General features: G+C 34.7%; 1 protein-coding gene across 3 annotated transcripts in view; it reads left to right on the forward strand.

Annotated features, from left to right (window-relative positions):
- ulk4 (unc-51 like kinase 4) overlaps positions 1–20,798 on the forward strand; it is a 277,382-nt gene that overhangs the window by 106,634 nt on the left and 149,950 nt on the right. For all 3 annotated transcript variants that reach the window (XM_087286485.1, XM_087286484.1, XM_087286486.1), the window contains 2 exons: positions 12,822–12,955; positions 15,787–15,908. In XM_087286485.1, coding sequence (XP_087142611.1) covers positions 12,822–12,955; positions 15,787–15,908 — 256 coding nt within the window. The remainder of the gene's footprint in view (positions 1–12,821; positions 12,956–15,786; positions 15,909–20,798) is intronic.

Below are 20,798 nucleotides of genomic sequence, written 5' to 3' on the forward strand. Positions count from 1 at the left end.
AGTTAAGCCAAAAATAAATTTACCTCATAATTTAGTCACCCTCAAGACATCCTCGGTGTACATGACTTTTTTTTTCTGTCAGACGAACACAGTCCAAGAAGTTTTATTTTATTTTTTTTACATTTTTAAATCTTGGCTCTTCCTTGCTCTTATATAGTACTTTTATTTTGAAACTTCTAAAAAAGTGCATAAATCCATCACCAAACTAACTCTCTGCCTGGGGGTTAGCGCTTGTTTTATGAATTATTATTTCACATTTTTTAAATAATAAACTGCAACTGAATACATGTTATGCGCAACTGATGTATACAACATATGACACATTAGACATGTAGACACTTGTAAGTGGCATAGAAAGAGTATTATACTGTATAATGATATAGAGTAATGCCAAGGCAACTAGCTGTGTTGTTCGTCGTCAAATTCTGTGGTAAACAAAGTGTGTGATAAGTTGTTCCCACAAAACACAATTCTCAGACCTTCCACTATGAATGTGTCTTACTGAAAACATAACATTTATACATTGTGTTCACCTCCAATACAAAACCTAAGAATATCAACGACACAAAATCACAAAAAAGTGACCAGAGAGTGAGCAAATTGTGAATATATGGTGTGAAAAATAGTTTGCCCCCTTACTGATTTCTTGTTTTTTTTGCATGTTTCTCACAATTTAATGTTTCAAATCATCAAACACATGTAAATATTAGTCAAAGATAACACAAGTAAACTGATCATGGTAAAAACAAAAAACAAAACTACATACAAAATGTGTTTGCCCCTTATAACCGATTAACCGATTGGGCCACCCTTAGCATCAACAACTGCTGTCAAGCATTATAAATAGCTTGCAATGAGTCTCTTAGAGCACTGTGAAGGAAGTAAGCCCACTCATCTTTGCAGAATTGCTGTAATTCAGCCATTTGTAGAGTATGAACCTTTTTTTTTAAGGTTATGCCACAGCATCTCAATTGGATTCAGGTCAGGACTTTGACTAGGACACTCAAAGATCTTAATCATGTTTTTCTTCAGCCATTCAGAAATGGACTTGCTGCTGTGCTTTGGATTATTGGTCTGCTTCAGAACCAGTAGATGAAGTTCATTTCAGCTTGAGGTCACTAACAAATGGATGAACATTCTTCGTCAGGATGTTTTGGTAAAATGTGTGGTTTTTCAGAGCGAATCTTCCAATTTCTGAAACGGGGCAAACACTTTTTCACACCACTCTTGATATAATATCTGAATATCTATATAAAGTAGGGTTTATTGTAGGTGTTATTTTTAAAAGCAATAGAGCATTAACCTTTTATCATCACTTAAAAGCATATTTAAATTCTCAACTAGCGATACAATGTCTTAACCTTTGTTTAAAGTTGAATGCTATGTCTCACTGGGCATTTTAATAATCAATATAATATACACACTATCAATTTATCAAAATTTTCACCGTTTTTGTGAGGCCTGGTAGAGTTTGTTACATTTGGCTTTTACAAAGGCAAAGTACAACTTCTGCTTCCATTGAAGTTAGACATAAATTTTGCTAGATCGTTGATAAAAAAAATCTAATAACTTTATGCATAGCCTGGGCTGTGTGGTTTTATCCCATCACTTTTATTAACACCGAGCAAGTATAAGAATCATTCCTTTGAACTCAAAGCTCAATCAAATGAATTACATACCTGAAAATGCTCTCTCTTCAAATTACTCCCAAGAATCTAAGAGATGAGCTTTGCTTTAAAGCTGCTGTCAATTAGAAGTGTAGCTCTGTTCTGCTTGACCCTGGAATAAAGGCTCGGCTGAAGAGAAAATGAGAATGGGAAGGCAGTTGTAGATTACAGCACAGATGACATTCAAAGCAGTCAGTCGCGTTTCTTAGTTTTGATGTTCTTTGTGTTTCTTTTTGCTGATGTCACTCGGTATGTTTTGTCTTTGGATTAGGATTTCAAACGCATATTTAGATGAGGATGATTCAGTGTTTTGAAATGCGCATGGTTAGTGACACTTGTTAAGGAACTAATCACTATTATATACTTGCATATACTTTTATAATTTAAACAAAATATGTCCAAAATAACACAAGTAAACCCATGCAGTTTTGAAATTAAGGTTTTTGTTTTAAGGTAAAGCTAAATACAAAACTACAAAGCCCTGTGTGAAAATGTGTTTGCCCTCTAAACCTATTAACTGGTTGGGCATCAACAACTGCAATTAAGCGTTTACAATAACTTACCATGAATCAGTTAGAGCACTGTGGAGGAAGTTTGGCCACTCATCTTTTCAGAATTGTTGCAATTCAGTCACATTTGTTGGGTTTTCGAGCATGTACCACTTTATTAGGATCATGCCACAGTTTCTCAATTGGATTCAGGTCAGGACTTTGACTGGGCCACTCCAAAGTCTTCATCTTGATTTTCTTCAGCCATTCAGAAGTGGACATGCTGCTGTGATGTGGATTATTGTCCTGCTGTAGAATAAAAGTTTGCTTCAGCTTGAGGTACCTAAAACATGGCCAGGCATTCTCAATGTTTTGTCTTTGGATTAGGAGTTCAAATGCTTGTTTAGATGAGGATGATTTAGGGTTTTGAATTGCGCACGGTTAGTGACACTTGTTAAGGAACTAATCATTATTATATTGCGTAAACTTGAATATTTAACACATTAAAATATTTGTCAAAGAAAACACATGTAAACCCATGCAGTTTTGAAGATTTTTGTTACTAAGGGAAAAGAAAATACAAAACTACGTAGCCCTGTGTGAAAATGTGTTTGCCCTCTAGACCTAATAATTGGTTGGGCCACTTACCTTAGCATCAGCTACTGCGATCAAGCGTTTTTTAATAACTTGCAATGAGTCTGTTACAAAGCTGTGGAGGAAGTTTGGCCACTCATCTTTGCAGAATTGTTATTATTCAGCCACATTGGAGGATTTTGGAGCATGAAATTTCGAGCATGAACGCCTTTTTGAAGGTCATGCCATAGCATCTCAATTCCATTTAGGTCAGGACTTTGACTTGGCCACTCAAATCGTCATCGTTTTTTTCAGCCATTCAGAAGTGGATTTACTGCTGTGCTCGTTAAGGAACTAATCATCATTATATTGCTTGTACTTGAATGTTGATTAAATTTAAATATTAGTCAAAGATAACACTGGTAAATACATCATGCAGTTTAGAAACGAAGGTTTTGTTATTAAGGTAATACAAAACTACATAGCCCTGTGTGAAAATATGTTTGCCCTCTAAACCTAATTACTGGTTGTGCCACCCTTTGCATCAACAACTGCAATCAAGCGTTTTCAAAAACTTGCAATGAATCTGTTACATCACTGTGGAGGAAGTTTGGCCACTCATCTTTGCAGAATTGTTGCAATTTAACCACATTTGTAGGATTTTCAATCTTGTATCGCTTTATTAGGGTCATGCCACAGTTTCTCAGTTGGATTCAGGTCAGGACTTTGGCTAGGCCACTCCAAAGTCTTCATCTTGTTTTTCTTTAGCTGTTCAGAATTGAACTTGCTGCTGTGCTTTGGATTATTGTGCTGCTGTAGAACTAAAGTTCGCTTCAGCTTGAGGTACCTAAAAGATAGCCGGACATTCTCTATGTTTTGTCTTTGACGTGATTGAGTGTTTTGAAATGTGCACAGTTAGTGATGCTTGATAAGGGAAGAATAACTATTATATTGCTTAAACTTGAATATTGAACAAATTAAAAATATTTGTCAAAGAAAACACATGTAAACCAATGCAGTTTTGAAATGGATGTTTTTGTTATTAAGGGAAAACAAAATACGAAACTACATAGCCCTGTGTGAAATTTTGTTTGCCCTCTAGACCTAATAACTGGTTGGGCCACCCTTAGAATCAACAACTGCAATCAAGCGTTTTCGATAACTTTCATTGAGTCCATTGCAGCACTTTGGAGGAAGTCTGGCTCAATCGTCTTTGCAGAATTGTTGTAATTCAGTGACATCGGAGGGTTTTTGAGCGTGATATTTCAAGAATGAACGCCTATTTAAGGTCATGCCACAGCATCTTAATTGGATTCAGGTCAGGACTTTGTCTAGGCCACTCCAAAATCTTCATCTTGTTTTCATCAGCCATTCAGAAGTGGACTTGCTGCTGTGCTTTGGATTATTGTCCTGTTGCAGAACCCAAGTTCGCTTTAGTTTGAGATTACTATAAGATGGCCGAACATTCTCTATGTTATGTCTTTAGATTAGAATTTTAAACCCTTGTTTAGATGAGGATGATTTAGTGTTTTGAAATGTGCACAGTTAGTGATGCTTGTTAAGGAACTAATCACTATTATATTGCTTATACTTAAACATTTAATATTGAACATTTGTTTAACACACTTGGATTGCATTTCAATAAAATGTAAAATGTAGACAAAAATAAATAAATAAAAACATGATTAAATAAATTAAATGACTTCACTGCAAAACATGCTTTTGATTTTTTTGTCTTGTTTCTAGTGCAGATATATAAATATTTAATCAAATTAAATCAGAAAGCATTTTAGAGTAATAAAAATTTGTTTTCAGTTTTAGTTTTCTGAAATAATAGTCAAAATCAAGTGAGTTTTTCTTTAAAACAAGCAAAGCCAATGGGGTAAATAACAATGTTTTTTGTTTTTTTGTTTTGGTTTGAAATAATTATTATTATTGATATTTATGATAATTAAATGTTATTTTCACCAGTTATTTTGTTTGTTTTAAGGGCAAGATCCCTTATTTTTTGGACTTATTTTTAAAAACAAAGTCAGGGCCTTGCAAAACCTTAACACTTGCATGTAAATACCCTGACAACCATCTAAAATACCTGCAGAATATAGTAACACAATACCATTTTGAATGCAGATGCTCTTTCTCTTGATTATATTTAATTGGCATATTCATAATGAAGGTAGAAACAAACAAGCGCTTGGTGCAAATCTTCTCTGCATAGGTTAGAAGAAATCCAGCTCCACTATAAGCTCCAGTGACTTTATATTTGTCTCTCAGGGGGAGCAGTTCATTGGCCTGTAGCTTTTCAACAGCATTGAAACACACATCACATAAAATCAATGGAGGTCACCTAGACTGCTGTCAAGCTCAATCAAACTAATCTAAAAACAAACAGGATTATGTGCAGATGAGCTCAATGCCAGGTTGGGAATGGAATGCCCACAGACATCTTTTTGTATTTCATTTTGCTCACTTTGTGAAAACAGAAACGGTGAACTGAGTTGTTTGCAACCCTTGCATCAGTGATCATTTATTTGCTGAGAATACTTGATTAAATGGGCTTACCATAAGGAATCAAATCGTCCTTGATCTTTTGAAGTGCAAGATCAATTAATTTTTTTCCTAAAAAAATAAAAGAAACAAATAAAAAACATGCAGTAACTTTTCTCAGTCCAAAAAATATCTATTGAAATATCTCGTTCTGAACTAAAGTAATCTACAGGGTTCCCACTGGTCATGGACCTTTTGGAAAATATTGGAATTTCTTATATGTTTTCCAGACATCGAAAGTCAGGGTATTGTATATTTAGAATATTTCAGTCATGGACCATCAAGGCATCTATCTACCTATCTATCTATCTATCTATCTATCTATCTATCTATCTATCTATCTATCTATCTATCTATCTATCTATCTATCTATCTGTCTGTCTGTCTGTCTGTCTGTCTGTCTGTCTGTCTGTCTGTCTGTCTGTCTGTCTGTCTGTCTGTCTGTCTGTCTGTCTGTCTGTCTGTCTGTCTGTCTGTCTGTCTGTCTGTCTGTATACACCATTTTATGATTTTATGTTAAAAATAACGTTTAAATTGTATATTTTTAATGATTACCAGACTGAATGACTAATATATACTGGGATAATGTTATTCCATTAAACAGGAATTATTGGTTATTCCATAGCAGGCCCATAGCCAGCCTGGTATAAGGGGTGGTTATTTTTCTAAAAAATGTTTGCAGGTATATTTTATGCATTTTATTATATATATATATATATATATATATATATATATATATATATATATATATATATATATATATATATATATATATATATATATTAATTAATTTTATTTAATTTTATTTAATTTATTTTTGCTGGATTTAGATCGTTATTATAATGACACATTTAATGTACCTAAATATTTCCTAAAGATTTAGAATAAAGAAAAATGAATAAATACTTATTTTTAAAATATAAATTTATTACATCATAAATAAAATTAGAAAAAAATAGGAATCTGTTAAAGTTTTAAATTAAAACCTGTAGCTATATCCTTAGCCTACAAACTGGCCAGATTATTCAACTGTCCTCAGTCAGAATTTGGCTATTTGAATAGTAATAATAAAAGAGCTTCACAATTTTTTTAGCCTCTCTTGTAAAAAAAAAAAAAGTACATTTGATTTGATTGAAAATTCATAGAGAACAAAAATAATCAACAATAGTTATTCATAGTTGTTCGCTCCCCTCTTTCTCCACTGCTCTGCTGGCCATGCTCACTCCTCCGTCGCCTCTCAGCCCTCCGTCGCCTCTCAGCGCTCCACGCCCCTCATAAAGCATTTTTTGAAAAAATTCTGAGGTAGTCTTGAACCGAAAGAGGGGGGTTTAATGGCCCTTTAAAGCTTTTAAGTTTGCTTGGCAAATTCCACGTTCACTAGTCTCAAAAGAGTTTTATCAAGAATGTCCCTGAGCACAGAAACTTCAGTTAATTTTAGTGCCAATTACCATTAAATACAACCCAAGTCACTTAGCAGCTATTTCAAAGGGGAGATTAAATCGCACAGCACTGAGTTCTTTGAGTTCTTCCTTAACAGATTTTAATGCCCGTTTCAGCTTGTGTTTTTATTTGTTCGGCCAGCGCTGATTTAATACAACGCTAGGTTTGCAATCTAGGTCCCAGTTCTCCACTTGGTCGAGTGTGCTGGTTAAGTAGGCGATTGCTCTCTCTCATTGGAGTTTAATCCAGTGTGTTCCCTCTAGTCCTCTGTTCAAACTTACTTTCAGCCTCTGGTATAATTGCTGGGTGCATTTCCTTCCCACACTGCTGGGCTCTGTGCAATTTTCTCACTGTTTGCTTTTTCATCCGTGTCTAATTTGAGAGATGTGCCTCAGCAGAAATGTGTGCATGTGTGTGTGTGTTTGTTAGCATGCGTGTATGTGTGTGTGTGCGCGCGCGTGTTATGAGGGGCTGGGAGGAACTGGCTTGCTTGCGGGGAAATGTTGAGGCACTGATTGTGTAGAAGTGTGCAGTGCTGGTTGCAAACAAGTTAATTAACAGTGTTTCTTAATTAGCATGGGCTCGAGGGCAGAGACGGGCTGTCACTACCGCTACTGTGGATCTCACCCTCACACAATCTCATTTCTCTCACTTAGAGGAGAGAAGCGGTTGCTTTTGACGAGCTATTTTTAAAGACATCTGCACTCTTGGCAGAGCCGCACCTTTTTGGTGGAAGAATAGTAATCGAATGGTCTTTGAACATCTTAGGTCTTGCAATTAATTTAATGAGGACTACACAGTGTGCTTGGATAGACTTGATGTGTGGCCAACATTATGATGTGGTGTTTAGCAAAAGGCTTATTTTGAGTTCGCGCTTGAAAATGATATATAGTTATTCGCCCTTGTGGGAATTTTTCAAATATTTCCCGGATGATGTTTAACAGAACAAGGAATATATCACAGTATTTCCTCTAACATTTTTTCTTCTGGAGAAAGTCTTATTTGTTTTATTTCGGCTAGAATAAAAGCACTTTTTGATTTTTTTAAACCATTTTAAGGACAAAATTATTAGCTCTTTTAAAGATACTGTATGTGAGTTTTTGACTCTTCTAAAGTAGTGGTTCTCAAAGTGGGGGTCGGGAACCCCTGGGGGGTCGCGGGACAATGACAAGGGGTCGCTTGGTGATATCCAAAACTCAAATAAATTTTATTAAACTATTAGAATTACCATATTTTATTCATAACCGACAGAATATAGTTAATAGTTTAATAGCATTAAAGAAACAACAACATAAAAATAACAATCAGCCTTTAATTTTAAAAGCAAAATGTAATTAAATCCATAAATGACTTTAAAAAACATTATATGGCTTATAGACTGTTGCATTTTTGTGTTGTCAATAAGCTCATGTTTATATTTGCCTATAGTTGTGTCTGCAACGTTTACATATTTACAGTACAACCACCTTGAAAAATGGGGGTCGCGAGCCACTGATATGATTATTTTTGGGGTCGCGGGCTGAAAAGTTTGGGAACTCCTGTTCTAAAGCAGTGTTTCTCAACTGGTGGGTCGCGGGAACATTTTCAGTGGGTCGCGGAGTGTGTGGTCAAAAAAAAACAACAAAAGTAAAAATTTGTACTTATTTTGCTTATACCGGACTTTTATTTTGTAATGTGTGTGCGACAACCGTACCGTTTTAAATGTGAATGATTTCTTAATGCGCTGTGATTAAGAAATCATTCATTCATATATTCATTTATTTTCTTTTCGGCTTAGTCCCTTTAATAAACTGGGGTCGCCACTACGGACAATTTAGCCTACCCAATTCACCTGTACCGTATGTCTTTGGACTAGGGGAAACCGGAGCACCCAGAGGAAACCCACGCGAACACAGGGAGAACATGCAAACACAAAAACGCCAACTGACCCAGCGACATTCTTGTCTGTAGTGAGGCGACAGCACTACCTACTGCGCCACTGCAGCGCCATATGTTAAGAAATGTGTAGAAAAAGTAATGTCTTTCCGTTAAACAGAAATTGGGGGAAAATACAGGGGGATAATAATTCAGGAGGGCTAATAACTTTGACTTCAACTGTTTATTGCACAAACACCATAACTCGCTGAAAACCGTCTTGATACAGTGTCATGTTCATACGTTGTCTGTAAATATAATATGTGAAATACAACGCCAAGTGTTGCTCTCAAATAACTCATCACAGTGCGCTGAGCTTGAATATACTGAGGTGCAAATTAAATTTGAGAGGCGTGAAAAAGAAAAAAAAACAAAACAAATGTGAGCAACGAGAATGGGCTCCTGTGGGTTAAAAAAAAAATGTTGTAAGCAAATAAATGCTGAGTTTTTTTCTATTGCTTTACTGTGCTGTACGAGTCAAAGATCTGCACTTCTACACAAGCTATATTTTCTGTTTTCATTCATGCTCTACAGTGTGTCCATAACTCCATGTCATGAATATTACATGCTAGCTTGTTCTCTCGTGAGACACATCTGTTGTTTGTAGTGAATTGATTAGTTTGAGATACTAGAGGTGTGAGGCTAAATCAATAGGCTCGTGTTGTGCTACTCTTTTGTCATTCATGCCTAGTGTTACATTTTGATTTCTTTTATTTTTGATGCTAATTCTTGAGTTAATCTGAATGTTGCACCAAATCATGTCGTTTGTTGTGCGAAGGTTACTTTTCGAAGTATTTGGACCGCCGATGTTTAGAGATGTCTAGTGTAGAGGCTGGTACAGCACTACCTATTTTTTATTTTTTTATTTTTTTGATTATTGCATTATGATTGTATCAAATGATGATATTTTACCTTTGTCATAGACCCAGATGTTTGTCATAGACCCAGATCTTTCATTTTAAATTAAGTGTTGTTGTAAAATCATTTAAATATATTTTATTTTATGTAGTTCAGTTTAATTCAATTTTATTTTTTATTATTTTATTTTTATTTAATTTAAATTTAAATTGTATTTTATTTTTATTGTATTTTTATTTAAATTAAATTAATTTAAATTGTATTAATTTTTTTGTTTACTTTATATTTTATTTTTGAAAGTGTTGTTTTGTAATAATTTAAACATATTTTATTTTGTTTTATTCTAATGAATTAAACTTAATTTATTTAGTTTATTTTTATTTAATTACAATTATTTAATTTAATTTTAATTTATTTTATTGATCTCATAACCATCTATAAAACTAGGAACCTGATTATTCATATATAGAAAACAGACCACAGATGTCTAGAAACTAGTACAGCATTACCTTTTTTTTTAATTGTTGCATTATGATCGTATTAAATGATGATATTTTACCATTGTCATAGACCCAGATCTTTCATTTTAAAATATTAAAGTGTTGTAAAATCATTTAAACATTTTTTATTTTGTTTAATAACTTAATTTAAATTTAAATTGGTTTTATTTTATTTAGTATAATTACATTTTTGTTTTGTTTTATTTTATTTTATAAACAAGAAACATGATTATTCATGTTTCATATTCATGTTTTAATTTATTTTATTGATCTCATAACCATCTATAAAACTAGGAACCTGATTATTCATATATAGAAATCAGACCACAGATGTCTAGAAACTAGTATAGCACTTACATTTTTAAAATTATTGCATCATGATTATATCAAATGATGTTATTTCACCATTGTCATAGACCCAGATCTTTCATTTTAAAATATAAAAGTGTTGTTGTAAAACATTTAAACATTTTTTTTGTTTTGTTTAATTTTATTATATTTAATTTAATTTTTAATTTGTTATATTTTATTTAGTATAATTAAATTAAATTTAATTTTATTTTATAAACAAGGAACATGATTATTCATATATAAAAAATTAGACCACAGATATCTAGAAGCTAGTACAGCACTACCTGTTTTGTTTATTATTGCTTTGTGATCGTATTAAATGATGATATTTTAGGATTGTCATAGGCTGAGATCTTTCATTTTTAAATGTGAAAGTGTTGTTGTATAATTATTTACACATAATTTATTTTGTTTTGTTTTATTGTATTTAATTGTTTTTATTTAATTAATATATTTATGAATATTGATCCCATAACCATCTATAGATTTAGAAATCACATCCATACTAAGGCTAGTACACTCCTTTTTTTATTGCAATATGAACGTATTAAATGATGATATTTAACCATTGTCATAGTCCCAGACCTTTCATTTTAAAATGTAGAAATGTTGTTTTATAAACATTCATTCATTCATTTTATTTTTGGCTTAGTCCCTTTATTAATCTGGGGTCACCACAGCGGAATGAACCGCCAACTTATCCAGCACATGTTTTACACAGCGGATGGCCTTCCAGCTCAACCCATCACTGGGAAACATCTACACACACACATTCACACACATACTCTATGGACAATTTAGCCTACCCAATTCACCTATAGCGCACGTATTTGGAATTTTGGGGGAAACCGGAGCACCCAGAGGAAACCCATGAGAACATGGGGAGAACATGCAAACTCCACACTGAAATGCCAACTGACCCAGCCAAGGCTTGAACCAGCCACCTTCTTGTTATGAGGCAATCGTGCTCCCCACTGCACCACCGTACAGCCTTGTTTTATAATCATTTCCAAATGTAATTTTATAAATATAAAATTTATACTATGTTTATATTATGCAGTTTATTTATGTAGTTTAATGTTTTTATTTTATTTTATTCTGTCTAAATTAATAACATTTTATCTTAATTTTGTTTTTAATTTTGTTTTTAATTTTACATTTAATTTAATTTATTTGATTATATTTTATTGCTGACTAAAATTTAAAAGAAAACTAAACTAAACTAAAATAATTTTATTATATTTCCTGAAACAAAGCAAAACCTCAATTCCAATTTTTACCAGGTGGTACATTTAGCAAAAAATACATGGAAATTAATTAATGGAAATAAATAATAGGTTTTTGTATTTTTTAATACATTTTTTGACTATTTAAATTCATGCATTTCACATACACTATTAGCCATGTATTCCTAAAGCAAGTTGCCCTTTTGTGCCCTAAAATATTTATTTATGTTGACAGTTATCGACATATATAATTGTTGACATAAATATATATATATATTTGAATTTGAATTTATTGAATGGGATAGCCCCTTGAGATGAATCATCTCATTTTCGAGGGGGTCCCTAAAAAGTTCACAAATCAAACAGAGTACAACACATCATAAAGTACATACACTTGACAAGACAACTAAACAAACAAACAAACAAACAAGAAGCACACTCCACCTGAAACACTTCCCACAATCTGAAGCCTAAATAAGCAACAACATGTAATCAAAAGTACAAACAATTTGATATGCAAATAAATAATAAACATACTATATATATATATATATATATATATATATATATATATATATATATATATATATATATATATATATAATACACAATATCAAATGTATATATATATATATATAAATATATATATATATATATATATATATATATATATATATATATATATATATATATATATATATATATATATATATATATATCCACAAATAAATATGACATTTTTTTGTGTCTTGCTTCTAAAAGTCAAGAAATATTGAATGAACATTCATTTAATTTTGCCCCAACAATTGTTCTGTCTTATTAAACCAAGATCCAAGGCAATTTCCAAGAGAAGCCTTTTTTTTTTTTTAGATTGTTCTTCAAACCCTAACTCAATTAATCAATCCTAAAATGTCGGTTTGTGCATTTGAATCAACTCACATTCATTCATGTCTAATCCAACTACCAATTTTAGTAGCTCATACACTTCAAATTCAATTCGTTGCCAGATGCATCTTGTTTTCCTCTGCTCTTTTCAGTCAGGCAGACAGACCTCATTCCCCTCCTGATATTGTTTCAGGATCAACACTATTTCATCTCTATTCTGTCACCCCCTCCAGCTGTTGAGAGTAATTGATTAAAAGCGTCTATCCTCATCCCTCTGTGCGCTTCACATCTCTCTTTCTCTCTGTGTGTGAGTGTTTGGTCTTGGTGTCTGCAGATGAATAATAATGTTTGGCCAATCCTTCTCTCTCTCAGGCTGGTGATGTACATTGAAAGAGACGTCCGAAAGGCCACGCCAGGAAAAGAGCAACAAAGCGGCAATGAATACCTGTCAAAATGCCTGACCCTCTTCATCCGTCACACCGTGCGCGAACTGCCAGCCATCCTGGGTAAATCAATCACAATACACCACCCCAAAAAAAAAGGAAAAAAGGGAACGCAATGAATTCACTTGAGAAGTGAAATGGGCAAAACAAAGTGGGGGGAAGATGTAATTTGATTGGCCTCTCTTTAATTACCTTTCTGATTGAATACGTGAGCAGGCATCACAGGTATCGACCTGTTCCTCTGTGTTCATTTAGTAATCAACGCAGCTCTCCCTATAAGACTAGCTTCAGTCCTACATAAAATGAGAAGTGAGCAAGTTCAGGGTTATGGATGGGACATTTGCCGTAAAAATCCTATTAAAGGAGGAAATTAAGCATGCATTATAGATGTTACCAAAAAAGTATGCGAGTTTACAGTACACTACCTGACAAAAAGAACAACAAATAATAACTTGACTTCTAGTTGATCATTTGGTACCAGAAGTGGCTTATATGAAAGGCAAAGGCCTTTAAATTATGCTTATTTTAGCAAAATAAAATATGATCATGCCTTGATTTTTAATGATTTAATGTGAGATTGACAGGCGGATTGGTGCAGCGGCAGCAGTAATGCGGTCGATGTACCGGTCCGTTGTGGTAAAGAAGGAGCTGAGCCGAAAGGCAAAGCTTTCGATTTACCGGTCAATCTACATTCCTACTCTCACCTATGATCATGAGCTTTGGGTCATGACTGAAAGGAAAAGATCTCGGATACATGCGGCTGAAATGAGTTTTCTTTGTAGGGTGGCAGGGTGCACCCTTACCGTACGTTCACACCGAAAGCGGCGAGAGCGTCAAAGTAGCCGGAAGTCATTCATTTTCAATGAGAGCCAGCGGCGAGGAGCAGCGCGGCGCGTCTTTGATGGCGTGGGCGTCGAGGAGAGTTGAAATGAAGTCAACTTTATGGTAATGAGCTATGGCGCGGTTCGGCGGCAAGCAATCAGAATGAAGACGTCCATCGCTTGATAGCAGTTCAGAGAACACAGACCTGTGAACTTTGGTTCCGACCACAGTTGTTCACAAGGGTTTGATTATTGCGGTCGCTGGATTTCCAATTATTTAAAAATTTTTCCTACAGGAACATGCATTAAATAAGTTACTGGCGAGTTACTGATGTTCATTAATGATATATAAATTTATCTTAAAAAAGCGGGAATCTCACGCGATGTGACAGTACAAAACAGTACTGCTGCTTCAGGATATTTCAGACATATGGACACATATTGGATAAATAGAGCAAAGCCACACCACACGCAACTTGATCTTCCATTGTTGTATGAATTTGATAAGAAGTGCGCAACATTTTCACGCTAGAAACATGTTTTATGCAGGAATGTAACTGATTTGCTGCAACGGCTCCTTTAAATATGAGATCAATGTAGCGAGTTTTGACGCTCTCGCAGCAGGAGCTGAAGGCAGAGAGCGTTGTCGCCAGGGCGGCCAGAGCGACCTTGGACGCTCTCGCCGCTTTCGGTGTGAACGTACGGTTATAGTAGGGTGAGGAGCTCAGTCACCCGGGGGGAGCTCGAGGTAGAGCCGCTGCTCCTCCACATCGAGAGAAGTCAGCTGAGGTGGCTCGGGCATCCAGGACGCCTCCCTAGGGAGGTGTTCCAGGCATGTCCCACCGAGAGGAGGCCTCGAAGAAGACCCAGGACACGCTGGAGGTACTATGTCTCTCAGCTGGCCTGGGAACGCCTCGGGATCCCCCCGGAGGAGCTAGAGGAAGTGTCTAGGGACAGGGAAGTCTGGGGTTCTCTCCTAAGACTGCTGCCCCCGCGACCCGGCCCCGGATAAGCGGATGAAAATGATGATGATGATGATAATAAACAGCAAATGTAATTTTTTGAGTGTACACTGTAAAATGTCTGGGTTCCACAGAACTCCTTCATGTCCAAAATGTGCAAGAAATCTGTGGCAATAAAAAAAAAAGTGAATTACAATATTTTGAGACATTTGCTAGATTTTATGTTAAATTCAGCAATCACGGAAATCCTTTTGAGTCTGTGATATACTGTGATACAGTATCTGATTTTGAAAAGGGGTGGGGGCTTCTCTATGTCCTGTTTCAGTTAATAAAAAAAGCACATGTAACGAAAGTGCAAATTAAGAATTGTGAACCAAATCCCCTAACAAGAGACTTTTTTTTTTAAAGGAACTGTTATCTATTTATAATTAACCATACAGGTGAATACAGTTTTATTTTTTTAGCCCCCTGTATATTTTTTGCTCAATTTTTTTCTAACGGAAACACAAGTTTTTTTAAATCATGTTTCTAAGCATAATAATTTCAATAATTCATTTCTAACAACCGATTTATTGACAGTACAGTTATTTATAGTACATAATATTTGACTAGATATTTTTAAGACTTCTTTACAACTTAAAGTGACATTTAAATGCTTCACTTGGTTAATTACTTTAATTAGGCAAGCTAGCATAATTCGGCAATTCATTATATAATGATAGTTTTTTCTGTAGACTATCTAAAAAATATTGCTTATAATATTGACCTTAAAAGGGGACTAAAAAAAATTAAAAACTGCTTTTATTCTATCCTAAATAAAACAAATAAGATTTTCTCTAGAAGAAAAAATATTATCAGAAATACTGTGAAAATTTCCTTGCTCTGTTAAACATCATTTAGGAAATATTTCAAAAAGTTAGGCTAACAATTTAGATTTGAACTGTATATTAGCATACTGTTATTAACATGTAAATTGTTTAATTTCTATTGTATTTCATGTATTTCATTTGTATCAACCAGCAAAGCACAAACAAAACATCAGCTCATGATCGTGAGAGTTTGTTTGTGATTGGCTGATTTCTCACAGACTGTGTTTTTGTGGTCTCCCTAGATGACATCCTGTCCGTGTTAGGCAGTATTGTGGGACGGAAGCACCCCTCGCCCACACAGTCCCGTCAGCTGAAGCAAAGCCTCCCCATGATGGCTGTGGTGCTGCATCTGCTCACCTCACAGGTGTGTGTGTGTTTGTGTCAGGACTTACTATATTTACCTTTTTCACTAAGTTATTTTGGGTTTTTCGATCTCTAGGGGATGGTGCAGCTTGGGGAAGAGAAATAAAATAACTTGTGCGGACCTACCTTGTGGTGCAATAGATAATATATCATATTTCAAATAACACGTTTAAAGTCAGGGTCATAGTTTTGCTGATTCTCTAACATTCAATTGTTCATTCATTCGTTTGTGTATTCTTCACTCCATTTGTTTAATTAAAGCAAAGTACACAAGCCAAATTAAATGGCATGTGTAAAGTTATTTGCATAAACCCTGATGATAAATCTTTACAGAAACTAATTAATGTAGTGAATACAGTGCTCTGCATGAAACCATATATAATTCTTTTGTTTTGCTTTTTATTTAGTCTTATTATTGTTTGACAGTCATTTGAATATTTATAATACACTACCTGACAAGTCAAATGTTTTTAGAACAACAAATAATAACTACACTTCTAGTTGATCGTTTGGTATCAGAAGTGGCTTATTTGAAAGGCAAAGGCCTCTAGATTACACTTAATTTACCAAAATAAAATATGATGATGCCTTGATTTTTAATTATTTAATTAGGACAGTACGGTCTAACTTTGTTTAGACAAGAGTCTTGTCACTTAACAGAAATAATGTCCAGTATATAATATAATGTCATAGTGCAGTGGAAACAGAATGAATATTGTGTCTGACTCCATCATGAGCTTGGAGGACTGCATCCATACATCTCTGCAATGACTCACATCACTTATTAATAAAGTCATCTGGAACGGCAAAGAAAGCGTTCTTGCAGGACTCCCAGAGTTCATCAAGATTCTTTGGATTCATCTTCAATACCTCCGCCTTCATCTTACCCCAGACATGCTCTATAACGTTCATGTCTGGTGACTGGGCTGGCCAATACTGGAGCACCTTGCTTTCAGGAGCTTTGATGTAGAGGCTGAAGTATGAGAAGTAGCGCTATCCTGCGTAATGTAATAGGCAGCACAAATGTCTCGATACCTCAGGCTGTTGAAGTTGCCATCCACTCTACAGATCCTTTGCATGCCTCCATACTGAATGTAACTCCAAACCATGATTTTTTTAACCAAACTTGACTGATTTCTGTGAGAATCTTGGGTCCATGCGGGTCCAATAGGTCTTCTGCAGTATGTGTGATGAGGATTGGGCTGCAGTTTAACAGATGATTCATCAAATCTACCCTCTGCCACTTTTCCAAGTGATCAACTAGAAGTCAAGTTATTATTTGCTGCTCTTACAACTGGGATTGACGACAAGGCTTTTGTCAGTTAGTGTATTTACCTTGTAAAGAACATGCGTTTCTGTTGAGCTTATAACTACAAAGGTCCATCATTTAGTTCAGTCACTGCTGAAAATGTCATGGTTTGTTGAGCTTTTGTATCTGATGTATTTATGAACATCGACTGTCTTTATTACAGTCGGGATTTTTACAGTCATGGAAAAACAGGAAAAGTCAGGGGATTTTGGACAAAAAAAAGTTTTGGAAAAGTCATTGAAATGTATTTAACACATGTATATTCACATTATTGAATTGCTCAGGTATAAGTTTTTCACAATATTCAGCAGAGTGACAAAATCTTGATGGTTCTGTGGGTCTCGTCTATAAAAGCTGAGCATTATTTTGTATTTTCTATTCAAGTGAGGTGATTGGTTGGGTCGTTCCACTGCTTGATTTTCTTTCTCTGAAAGCATTTGAGAGTCTCCTTGGCTGTGTTTTGGATCATTGTCTTGCTGAAATTTCCACCCTGGTTTCATCTTCATCATCCTGCTAATGTAGATGTTGGACTGAAGCAGCTAATACTCATTTATAATGAGGAAGAGCAGAGGTTTTGCTGAAGAACTACTGAGAGATTCCAGCTGCTGTCTGGGCTTTCACTGCCTTTCTACACCTCTATTTCTTCATGTGTTTAATACTTTCCCTGTGTCATTTCGTTATATTGCACATGTAGCGCACTCACCGCCTGATGAGGGACAATAATGTTAATAAAAACACAGGAAACACGGAGCTGCTGCTGCTTTACATCAGAGTCTGTGTTAAATGAATGCACTTAAAAGTATACTTTCACATCGTAGAACAACATATGTAAACATCTTCACGGATATTATATATATATATATATATATATATATATATATATATATATATATATATATATATATATACATATATATCACAAAATATTTACATACAGATTCCCTGCACATTACTGTTATAAATTACTATAAAGTCATTATTTGATTCTTCCTAAATAAACTATTCACAGTTTAATTGTCCTATAACACACACAAAGTCATATAACCAACCTACACACACACACACACACACACACACACACACACACACACACATATATATATATATATATATATATATATATATATATATATATATATATATATTAGGGTTGTAACGGTATGAATTTTTCACGGTATGATAATCGTCTAAAACAATACCACGGTTTGACGGTTTCGCGGTATGCGGTATGTTACAAATGTTACAAAATAATAGAACAGTGAAGCAAATTTGACTTTTTCCAAATAATATATTTTTAGTTACTATAAACAACACCACTTACAATGAACAAATAAAAATAAGAAAATAATAAATAATGTGTCAAAGTCCAAATAAAGTCCAAATAAACATGGTGCAAATCCTCAGTAAAAAATAGATATAAATATTTACTATACTATAAATAGTTACATAACAAAACTATATTCAATATGGAACATCCTTAGGTTTTATGTGCCAGCATGGATATGGTTGTCTATCGATATGGATTTGGATATGGTTGTCTGCAATGCAGACAAACAGCTGCACCTTCATTTGCGTCTTTTGAAAACAGCAAGAGCAGCAGTTCGTCTTTGCTGTGTCACTGTTTTGTCATGTTTCTGTGCTGCTGTGCATGCAAAAGTACTTAGTATGAGAATTATTTCATGCAAAACTTTTTTTTTTTTTTGCGTTTTATTTAGCCGCGCATAAATGTATGCCCTTCTCTCATTCTGTGTTGTTCAAAAAGCTTGGTCCACAAACAAAAGCGAAACCTATGGTTATTGGTTGTGACATAGCGAGTTTGAACCAATCTGGGCATGGAGGAGGGACAATGCATCAATGTATCATGTCTGATTTGTCCGGAGACACAGTGACGAGCGTTTCTTTGTCAAATCAGCGTTGTCAAATGTTGATGACGTAACCGCACTGATTCCGGAGCCTCTGAAAGTCCGCGAATGTTATGTGATACAGCACTGGAAAGCTGAGATTCTCTTCTTTATGCCAATCTTTGAATTGTATGAATCGGATCAGCGGATCAAAAGTTATTAAACATTTAAGAGCAATACTTATTTTTAGCCGCGGGCGGCTGTCTCGGTCTTTAAGGGTTAAAACCGTTGATATGCAATTGTTCATGGTATGATAATCGTGCACGTTCAAATCGTGGTAAACCGTCATACCGGTATATTGTTACAACCCTAATATATATATATATATATATATATATATATATATATATATATATACATTGTAACCAACTATGGGAAATAATAGCACTTTGTGACCTTATAATTACTTTTGTAACAATAGTCCCTTTGTTAGTTGTTATGTTGATACATATAATATACATTCACTTGACCGTTTCTTCAGTTGACATTTAAATCATCACTGTTGCCATTGGAATTACAGTGCAGAGCGTATAGATATACAATTAATACAAACTCTTATATATATTAATAAACACTATCAAGTTAATTTAATAGATTACACTTGTTGCTTTCATATATCTAATGTATATTCAACAGATTTTGATAACGATTTCAATATTTCATACCTGATGAGGTACAATAATGTTAATAAAAACACAGGAAACACGGAGCTGCTGCTGCTTCACGTCAGAGTCTGTGTATTGTTTGAGCAGCAAGCCCCTCCCCCTTATTAGGTATGCAGCCCACAGACAGAAGTAGCCAATCGGAAAAATGTAAATTGTTGCATCACTTTACATTAATTTACAATATTTATTTTCTATTTTCTACTTAATAAAACGAAAGTGTACAGACTAGAAAGACAAATTAACTTTGATTTTCAATTTCTAATAATTTGTAACCACTTCACACATAACTTTGTTTGTAAACTTTCTTAGCATATATGGTTTTCTTTAGTTGTTACCAACATCAAATTTGAATTTCAAGTCACCGGCACCTTTAGAAACACGTTTTCTAAAAAAAATGGTGACGTGTTCAGTACTTATTTTTTCCGCTGTACATGTAAGTCATTGTGTAACTACAAAAATCAACTTTTAAAGCCTCATCCTCCTCTCACTTCACTAAACATCTTCATCTGCACAGAAAATAAAAAAGGATGCGGCGTATACCTGCCTGTCACGCACCGTCTGTAATCACTGTCTGTGTCAGAATGAAATGATCTATTAAAGAGCTTTCCGGTTCAGCTTCAACAGACACACGCACACATACACACACAGAGATTATTACCAGTTGCCAAACAGTGCAAAATTGGATTTGCTTCTGACACACTCAGTCACGCCAAAATTAATATGAAGGGATCTGCTGTTCTCAGAGAAAGATGTTTGTCATTGCGTTGAGTTGATGAGGCTCTCTGCTGATTAAATAGACTTTTTTACATTGGGCCAGGATTTGCCATGGAGACTCGCTTGGCAGATTGAGTCGTCTCATTTTGAAGGGGTCGGAGCTGATAGAGCTGTCTGTCTGATAGTTCCACTGTCATTAACTCTTCTGAGGAGGAGACACTGATGTCCATTAACACAGAGCTGCAGTGGGCGGCTTAGAGTGGCGAATAGGCAGCTCTTTTTGATTGTTTGTGTGTCTGTCT

The sequence above is a fragment of the Danio rerio genome, chromosome 16 (assembly GCF_052040795.2).
Source record: "Danio rerio strain M-AB ecotype USA chromosome 16, GRCz13ab, whole genome shotgun sequence".
Taxonomy (NCBI): domain Eukaryota; kingdom Metazoa; phylum Chordata; class Actinopteri; order Cypriniformes; family Danionidae; genus Danio; species Danio rerio.